The 10,098-nt window shown below is 47.3% G+C and overlaps 1 protein-coding gene across 1 annotated transcript in view; it reads left to right on the forward strand.

The window, feature by feature from the left end:
• Positions 1-5,500, forward strand: part of MAML3 (mastermind-like transcriptional coactivator 3) — a 382,444-nt gene extending 376,944 nt beyond the window's left edge. Inside the window, exon 6 of the mRNA XM_005877771.2 lies at positions 2,044-5,500. Coding sequence (XP_005877833.1) covers positions 2,044-3,041 — 998 coding nt within the window. The 3' untranslated portion in view covers positions 3,042-5,500. The remainder of the gene's footprint in view (positions 1-2,043) is intronic.
• Positions 5,501-10,098: the final 4,598 nt, after the last annotated feature.

Raw genomic sequence — 10,098 nt, forward strand, 5'->3', positions numbered from 1 at the left:
GTTAAAATTAATGAAGGCATAAAACTAGATTAATAAAATGCTTTTTGATTTTCTTGAAAATATGGTGCTGATTGCTGATTTTAAAATGCCCTTTTTTTCCATAAGAATTACACTTAGATAGTGTAGCCATTTACACTAAGTAAAAATAAAGGTTCGCTTGGGTTAATCTTTTAATACCTCTTAAAAAGCATTTCAGCACTTCTGCCCACTTACTAAAGGAACCTATTTCTAATTCAAAAACTTAGTCCAGACAATATCCAGTCCCTCAACATGTCCATTATAAACATACAACAAAAATTTCCAAAATATTAAAGTCTTGTTATCTATTTCCAGCAGCCCAGCAGCCTGTGTGTGTAATTTGGGTCTACCTGATCAATCTCTGAGTCAGCAACATTTTTCCTTTAAATTTTTAAATAAGCAACTCAATAACCCATTTCACCACAGTTGATCAGATTGGCCACGAAGTCGATATAAATTTAGTCGTTAAGGTCACAAAACTTCATAACAAGATTACAAGTTGCACTGTATACTAACATCCAGTATTTAATCAGGAACTTTTGATTTTTTTTAAATCACTTAGATATAATTAAGCTTAAAACAAACAAATGGAAACATTTCTAAGGATCGCCCCCAGATCTTTCAGGTTTCCCCACAGTAACCTTCATTTTTCAGTGCAGAATGATATTGATCTCAAGCCTCAAAAATGTAAGTCATACTCAAAATTCCTGTAATTTTCTTTCTTAAAGAGAGAAATAATATATGGAGACATATTTGCTGTCCAGAAATCAATACCCCCATCAGGAAGACAAAAACACACTTCAGTTATCTGCCAAGGTGCCAGGCTTAACAAGGTTACACTATTCTCATCTGGTTTCTCATCTCAGTTCCAGGGAGGAGCAAATTTGCTTATAATATCGATTGGCTCCCATGCTGCATCTTTTTTAAATGTCCAGGAAGAAAAAACTATTTTTCTTTGTCTCTTAGACTTAATCATTAGCCAGGGACCTAGCACAATCCATTGTGTGCTCCTCCTAGTCCTTTACAGCATTGACTGCGGCTCAAAGGGTGACATTTCTATTCTCCTGGCTGATTTGGAGTCTTCCTGGGAACAGGTAAAGAAGTCCCCACTCACATGCCCAATTAGAGGGGAGTGACGCAGGGTGTTCATACTCCGGCCAACTTTTAAACAGCTTCATCAAAACTCTGTTAGCGATCGGCCGAGAGCCACAGTCACTGCCGATTTCAAGGAGTGGACTTCGCTGGAAAGATCCGTAAAGTTCATTGCCAAGTAGCCAGTAGCAGGATGATTTTTTTTTCCTAGCTCAGGAAGCTGGCCAGTTTGCACTGACATGTTATAACTCAGAATCTGGAGCATGTGGAAATCTACAGAGTGGGTCCAAAAACACATCCAGTCTGTCGCAATAGCTTCTGAGCAGAAGCAACGGCCTTTAACCTCTCAAGTCCTGCTCATGTCTTCAGGGAAATTAGTCTAATGGTCTTTACTGATAGTATTCTCTACTGAACCACGTTCCACTTCACAAGTAGAATACGCACAGCCATCGCCATTTCTTAGTTTAGCCTAGGAGGTGCATTCCCTCTCACGTCCAGAAAAAATGGTATCGAATTGGTTGAGGATGGCATCCTATCAAGAAGTGTAAGAAATAATTTGCTTCTAAAATGTGGACAAAAACATCAGGGTACTCAAGTGAAAAAGTCAACTACAGACGCCTGTGTACAGTGTGATCCCAATTTGTGCAAGTGTGTCTGTTTTTATATAAATAGTAGTGAGCCATGGTCAACTCTGGAGGGTGGGAACTTGGGTGACTTGAATTTTCATCTTTGTGCTTTTCAACACTTTCCAAATTTTGCACAATCAGCGTATGTTCTAAGCAGAAAAACAATACTTGTTTCTATTAGGGGTGTATTATCAGAGTAGACCCTTTCATGCGGAAGCGTTCTGTGTCTCCCAGAGAAAATCCCACACCTGGTACAGTACACGGCTTACCAAGAAGAGTGAGTGCTGTGTGTCCTCTTTCCCTGCAGGCTCTCCGCAGGACATGGCGGCTGTGAGAAGCCAGGCAGCACTCCAGAGCATGCGGACGTCACGGTTGATGGCACAGAACGCAGGCATGATGGGTATGGGGCCCTCCCAGAACCCAGGGACAATGGCCACGGCCGCTGCCCAGTCTGAGATGGGACTGTCCCCTTACAACACCACGCCTACCAGCCAACCAGGAATGTACAATATGAGCCCAGGAATGACCCAGATGTTGCAGCACCCGAACCAAAGTGGCATGAGCATCGCACACAACCAAGCCCAGGGGCCGCCGAGGCAACCCACCTCCGGGCAAGGGGTGGGGATGGTGAGTGGGTTTGGTCAGAGCATGCTGGTGAACTCAGCCATGAGCCAGCAGCACCAGCAGATGAAAGGGCCAGTGGGCCAGGCCCTGCCCAGGCCCCAAGGCCCGCCAAGGCTGCAGAGCATTATGGGAACGGTCCAGCAGGGAGCCCAGGGCTGGCAGCAGAGGAGCTTACAGGGGATGCCTGGGAGGACTAGTGGAGAATTAGGGTCATTCAGCAACGGGGCCAGCTACTCGCTTCAAGCCGGCCAGCCGAGGCTGAACAAGCAACACTTCCCACAGGGACTGAGCCAGGTCGTGGACGCTAACACGGGTGCCATGAGAACCCTCAACCCGGCTGCCATGGGTCGGCAAATGATGCCACCGCTCCCGGGGCAGCAAGGGACCAGCCAGGCCAGGCCGATGGTCATGTCTGGCCTGAGCCAGGGCGTCCCCGGCATGCCAGTGTTCAGCCAGCCCCCAGCCCAGCAGATGCCCGGTGGCAGCTTTGCTCCCAGCGGCCAGAGCCAAGCCTATGAGCGGACTGCCCCTCAGGACATGTCCTACAGTTACAGCGGGGAAGCAGCCGGGGCCTCCTTCCCGGGCCTCTCGGACAGTGCCGACCTCGTGGACTCCATCATCAAAGGTGGGCCGGGGGACGAGTGGATGCAGGAGCTCGATGAGTTGTTTGGAAACCCCTAGTCAGGAGGGGGCCCAACGGGCAAAAGAAACAGGATGTGGGCCCATCCTGGGTTTTTGGTTTTTTGACCCATGTAAACTGAGCAAAACTGCAGCTGGCTGAGCGTGGAAGATCCAGGTGCCAGTCCACAGCCCCGCGGGGCCTCCTTCCACCCGATTTTCTCACAGCAGCCGAGACGAGACCAGGCAGAGCCCTGCTGCAAGAGAGGGAGCCGCACCAGAGGCAGGTGGGGAAGGCGACCCTGAGCCCCCTGCACCGCACTCTCTGCTCCGGCCCAGACGGACTGCTGCCCACGACCAGGCATCCGTCAGCCCCTCCTGGCCCAGGCGCGGAGCCTGCAGCTTTGGAGACACAAGAGACAGAGCCTCGGGCAGGAGGAGCCCCACAGAGGCTGCTGGGTGGTTGCACAGGCCGAGAGCACAGGTCAGACATGTGCTGAGCTCTGGCTGGAAAGAGACCTCAGGCTCCAAGACCTGCGCCTGGCTGTGGAGGGCAGACACAAAGAACAGTGGGATGCGGCAGGGAGAGCTCAGAGGCTTCTGCAGGCCTGTCTCCTGCCCGTGATGACCCTCAGGAATGCCAGGCGTTGCCCTTCGCTGCCTCACCAGGACAGCCAGTGAGCTGGGAGGAGGGTCGGCCCCGTGGTCCCTGGGGCAGCCCGCTGCTGGTGACCGGGTGGCCATCACTCCCGGTAGCTGGGCTGGAGCCTCCTGGGAGCCCAGAACGACAGCGACACATCCAGGCAGTTCCCATCCATTACCGGCACCGCAGGGCCGGGAAACCCTGAGGACACTGTCCTGCCCCCTAACCGCCTCCCTCCCCCACCCCACGTCGTCCCTCCTGTGTCCACCCCAGCGTCCTTCCAGGAAGTAATGACATTTTTGTCTCTAGGGAGCTTGGGCAGAGTCAAAATAAACGCAAGATCTTAGGTCTGAAATGCCAAGGCGACCCTGGCGTGTTCTTTCTCTACCGCGTGTGGAGTTGAGGGGACAGTCTGCCCGGAACTGAGCAGGCTCCGGGTGGGCTCACATGCACCGCGCCTGACACCTCTGGTGCACCCTGAGAAGACCGGCCTGCAGGGCTCCCCTGCGGGAAAATCTAGGGGTGATGCACTAAAATCGGCCTTGCCCCTAACCCCTACTCACCAGAAAGACAAATCTAAACCCCTGAGAGAGGAGGCGCTGAAAATTCAATTACTCCACCTTCCATGTTTTGCTGACATAAAGGAGAAAGATATGGTTCCTCCCATTTGGGCAGTCACCCACTTCAGAAGTCCTGTACAGTTGTTCTCTGTGTAATTCACTCAAAGCTGCCCTAACTGAAGCCTGTCTCCATTGTCGGGCTTGTCTCTTATTTACAAGGACTTGTGTGTAAGTCCTCGCCCTCCCCCACCCCCCACCCCCGTCCCGTTGTGGAGGCCATGTGGCGTAACTGTTGTCCTGAGTGAGTGAGAGTGACGTGTGCTTTTCTCCTCCCACCCCCTCTCTCTGTGTCCGAAAGGCTGGCTCCCCTTTGAGCAACTCGTCACACCTGAGCCCGCACTGAGGCCCATGGGAACTGGACTGGCAGCCCTGGGAAGGGAGTTCGAATGGAAAGCTGGGGGCAGAGGATGTAGAGGCGTCAGGCAGGCAGGCACACGCGGCCTTGACTTGCTCTCCAGGTCCTAGGGCTATAGATGCATCCAGCGAGGGCCAGGATGGAGACAGAGGTGGCCAGGTGGGCCGGAGCCCAGGCAGGGGCTGTGCTGTCTCTGGGAAGAGGTGTTAGCAGGGTGACCGTGAACACCTGCATGGGGACAGACAACACTAGGGAAACTCCTGAGTGGAAACAGATGAAAACCAAAAAAAAAAAGTAAGCAAACAAGAAGACAGAATATATAATTGCCTTTTTCTGAAAGGTACAGGAAATAAATATATAAGCAATGATGAGAAGCTAGAGGCGGCTGATGGAGGAGCGGCTCCATTCCCTTGTAAAAGCTTCCTCCAAACGCCCAGTCCTGGGACCAACTAACTAGAGAGGTAGATTTTAATAACGTTGTTCTGTTTTTGTTTTTACTACGGTGCTGATGTATATGTAATGTCTAAAGAAGTTATTTGTAAATAAGTTTTTACAATACTGCAGATATCACTGGGTCTACTATCTGTAAAAAAATATACATATAAATATATATATATACTGTTTGTTTAAAATAGAGTATTTTTATTTCATCCCTTAACTCATCATCACAGCAGTGGTATTGCACTTCAGATGACATCTAATTACTAATTTGTACTGTATGACCTATGGCAACTTGCTCCATTTTATTCAGATTTTTCTAGTTTTCTCTTTTTACTTTGTACATTGAGCATTGCTTATTTCCTCTTAAGAAATGTACAGAACTCTGAAATGTAGAAATGAAGTGATGTTGACATACCACTTTTAAAGAAAAAAAAAACAAATAAAAGATTGTTATCTGAATCAACCCAAAGTATAGTCTATTTTTGGATTGTCACTGGATCCCCAACCTTAATTAAGCTGATATATTATGCCTGGGTTGTAATTGATTAACTGCAGTTCTTGTCTCAAAATTTTGATATCATTATTTAAACATTTATGTAATAGTACAGAGCAATCAGTCACTCGCAGCCTTTTTAATTCAACCGAACAACTAAAGCTTTCTAAATCTGTCCTCCGGGGGAGGAGGCAAAGGAGGCAGAGGAGCGTCAACTTTGAAAGGAACCAGCTGAAGTCCGTTTGTGGATGTAGCACCGTAACAGTTCAAATCCACCTGGGTCATTCAGAGGACGTGGAAAATGATAGTAAAAATTACATTTTTAAAAAAAGTAAGAAAACTCAAGGAATATATTGGAGGGAAAGTAAGAAAGGGATTTTAGCCCCACTAGAGTGGACACTGTCCACCCACGCGCATGCGAAACACACACACACACACACACACTGTTTGCCTTACATCTACCGCCCAGCTGTACCTCTTGGAGGACTCCCTGAGCCAGGGCCTGGCTTAGCCTGCACCCTCCTGCAAAGAGTTAACGTGCTTAAACTGCTCCAAGGACAGGTGAGAGAGTCCAGTTCACTTCCTGGACAAACCCAGAAATAGGACTTATGTTCCAGAGCTCCCCCTGCAGGATCAAGCAGAGGCTGGGACTTTGCCTAAAGTTGCCTCCTTATGGCGCTTCTTGCCCTGTTTCCCCAATTCCCTTTCTGTTCCCCACCCCAGGAGCCCTTTGTTCACAGTTCACACACATGTGACTCCACCCCTTGGATTCTAGAAGACCTGGCCTAAGGCCACTTGGGGAGAGTCAAAAGTAGATTCGAAACAAAGGTGAACTTTAATGTATGGAGGCATGGAGGCTGCAGGAGAAGAGGCCAGTCCTACCCACCGTGGGCTATGGTTCCAGACTGGCTGGCAAATTGCACCATGTGACACTAGGTAACATGAAAGCGAAAAATGAACAGGATGGGGGGAGGGGCTAACAGGGAGCTCTGAGAAGGGTTGAGCACTCCTAGTTCAGATTAAAACCACACCTTTGTGCCCGGCCAGTGTGGCTCAGTGGTTGACCGTTGACCTGTGAACTAGGAGATTCACCTTTCCATTCCCGGTCAGGGCATATGCCCAGGTTGCAGGCTCAATCCCCAGAAGGGGGCATGCAGGAGGCAGCCAACCAATGATTCTCTCTCATCTTTGATGTTTCTGTCTCCCCTTCCCTTTCTCTCTGAAACCAATAAAAATATTTTTTAAACCACACATTTGTACTAGTATTTAAGTGAAAACGTGTTCTGCACTGGATGAATGGAATAGGTCTCTCCTTTAAAATGAGTTCCTATATGTAATCCTATTGGCCTTTCTAAAATTCCGGTTCAGTGAGCGAGGGAAGAAGGTGGGAAAGTGTTGGGAAGCATGAAACTTGGTTGGGAAGTTTGTAAGGGGGACACTCTGATAAAAGGGAGTGTGTGGAAGGCCGCCTGCCCTGTTTATCAGAATTCCGACTTAGGGGAGACCTAGGGGAGGGCCGAAGGCGGTGCCCCTAATTATTCCTTGATCTTTCCAAACAAGTCTGTGCACCTGCAGACCCCCGGGTGTTTACTGGAATCCTTATGCTTAGTCCCTGGATGCCGCTCCCTAGAGGACAATGTAAACACGTGGCCTCCCAAGATTACTCACCTACTGATTGTATCTAAAGATAAAAACTGCAATAAACGGCTAACAAGGCAGGCAATCGAGGCTGCTCTGGCCACTAGAGCCAGGAGCCCCTTAGCCCTCTCTTTCACAGTCAAACTGTGTCTGACTAATCTGTTCATCCATCGTTCAGGGGCTGCTGGTCAGCCCCACAGGAGAGCATAACGTCTATCACTGCAGAGACGTCTATCCGGGCAGAGAAGTCAATAGGCATCTACCCCGGTGAGAAAGATGTATTTTGTTGCTGAAAATTAAGGAACATTCAGAAGCACTGGATGAGCCATTTCTGCCTCTGGCCATTTTTTTCAAGGGAGACTGGAGAAAAAGAGGTGGAAAACAAATAACCTGATACTTTTCCTTATGAATGACTTTGTTGGTTACACCCCACCTCCTCCAATTCTGCAAAGTGTGGAGGGAAAACACCTGGTTGTATAACCAGACCTTTATCTTTTTTTTTTTTAAACACGTTAAGCGCCCAGCTTGTTTTGTCTTCCAGACGGAAAGTATAGTGTCAGTCACCAGTGACTTACTGGGCGCTTAACGTGTTAATATATTTTTATTGATTTCAGAGAAAAAGGGAGAGGGAGAAAGAGATACAAACATCAATGATGAGAATCATTGATGAGTTGCCTCCTGCACACCCCCTACTGGGGATCCAACCCGCAACCTGGGCATGTGCCCTGACCAGGATTCGAACCGTGACCTCCTGCTTCATAGGTTGAAGCTCAACCACTGAGCCACACCAGCAGGCCAGACCTTTATCTTTTTATTTTATTTTCCTCTTTTACCTTTGGTTTTCTCCTCTAATCTTTTTTCCTTTTGGTTTTAAGTTCTAAGGACATTAGCTTTCCATTCTGGTGTCTTCCGGATGAGCTACCACAGACACCTGTCTTTTTCATGCAACAGGTGGAGGTAACTACGGCAGTGTTCACACACGTGGGGCTCACGTGTCCCTGCCTCTCCCAGGACAGCTGGCTCTATGGATGCCACAGATTCCAAATCAGACATACAGCTACTAAGAACTACCTGCTTTAAGGATTTGACTTTGCTTAGAGTTTTAAACTTTTTTTAATACTTTTCAAAAAATCAGAAAAAAATAATACAATGAATAACTATATACCAACTCGATTCAATAATTGTTAACACATTGCCAAATCACATACTTATTTTGTAGAACCATTTCAAAGTAAGTTATACACACTCCAGCCAGTTCACCCCGCCACCTCTCAGCTTGCAGCTCCAAAGAATCAGGTGTTCTCTCCCCTAGCCACGGCTATCAGTATCACACCTCACATAATTAACATCCATTCCCTAATAGCATCTCATTCTCACTCCATATTCAAATTGTCCCAATTGCCTCCCAGATGTCTTCCGTTCTGTTTTATTCTAACCAGAATTTTTTGTTGTTGTTAATCCTCATCCGAGGATATTTTTTCTATTGATTTTTAGAGAGAGTGGAAGGGAGGGGGGGTGAAAGAGACACATCGAATGGTTGCCTCCTGCATGCACCCTGACCCAGGGGTCGAACCAGCAACCTAGGTACATGCTCTTGACCAGGAATCGAATCCAAGACCCTCCAGTGTGCAGATTGGCACTCTAACCATTAAGCACACCAGCCAGGGCCTGAGGATTTGATCGAGGATCCTACATTGCCATTTGGTTTTTATTCTCTTTAGACTCTTTTAAGGCGGAAAAGTTCTTCTCCATCCCTTTTGTTCATAATATTGACTTCTTGAGATAATAAACTGATTTCTACACGTAAAATCAATTTAACTAACATGCAAAAAATATATATGTAACTGTCAAAGAGATGGGAAATTCACATCTCTCCAGCCAGTGCGTTTGCTCCCTGTAGCCCAATTTGTAGGAATTAAAATGATCAAGAGGTTGCCTTGGTGACAACAGAATTAGAACAAAGGAAATAAATTCTGTCGTTCAGATGTTTAAAGATGCAAAACTCCGATATCATGGTACACCCATCTTCTTTTTCCACATGCTGTTTAACCAAACTCAGTGTGTGTTTATAATTTAAATAGTTTCAATTTAGATGCAAAAATAGAAGTTGTTTAAAAATCCTCAAATGTAAGATTTGAAGAATTGTATTTTCCCCACTTCCAAAGGAGTAATTGTGCTTTAGGGTCAAATATTTGCATTCTCTTCCTTGTCTTCAGTGTATAAGACAATTAAAATGTCACAATACAAGTCACCATAACTGATCAGAATACTAAAAAGTGAAAGGCCCCAGGATTACAGCATTTTAGAGCATCAGCCCTATTTTACCTGTGAGAACACTGAGACAGAGAGCCATGAAGTGAGCAGGCTCAGAGCAGGAGCGGCGTTGCCGGCTCTGAGCTCTCCCCGCCTTACTGCTCTGCCTCTGCTGAGGTGCTCGGGAGTCTGACAGCAAATGAGGGGTGGGAGGTGGGGACAGGCTTGGAGCCAGATATCTCTATCCCCAGACCAAAATGTTCTTGGCGTACTTTGGGTAGTTGGTACTTGTGTTTGGGGTCTAAGAAGTTGTTTTCTCCCCTCCTATTCTAGAAACACTGGTGTTTAAATACTTTTATTTCTTTTTCTATTCTTCATAACCTTTGTAACTTCCTTTGTACACACAAAAGAGAGAAGTTCTGATAAACAGCTCCTTGAATATCCACACCAGATTCAAGGCGTCCAGCTTTCTCTGGAAAAATTGACAAGAGAGCTTTCTCCCTGATGAGATATTACTTGCTCATAATTTCATTTTCCTAAGGTCCCTGCGGACTGCGAGGCGGACTCATTCCCATTTTACAGATGAAGAACTCGAAGAGAGGTCATGGTAATTGTGCCAGGCAGTGGCTGCACACAGGGTCACAGCAGCCATGGCCCCAGGCATCGGGGGTGGGAGA

Source organism: Myotis brandtii, unplaced genomic scaffold, assembly GCF_000412655.1.
Source record: "Myotis brandtii unplaced genomic scaffold, ASM41265v1 scaffold53, whole genome shotgun sequence".
NCBI lineage: Eukaryota > Metazoa > Chordata > Mammalia > Chiroptera > Vespertilionidae > Myotis > Myotis brandtii.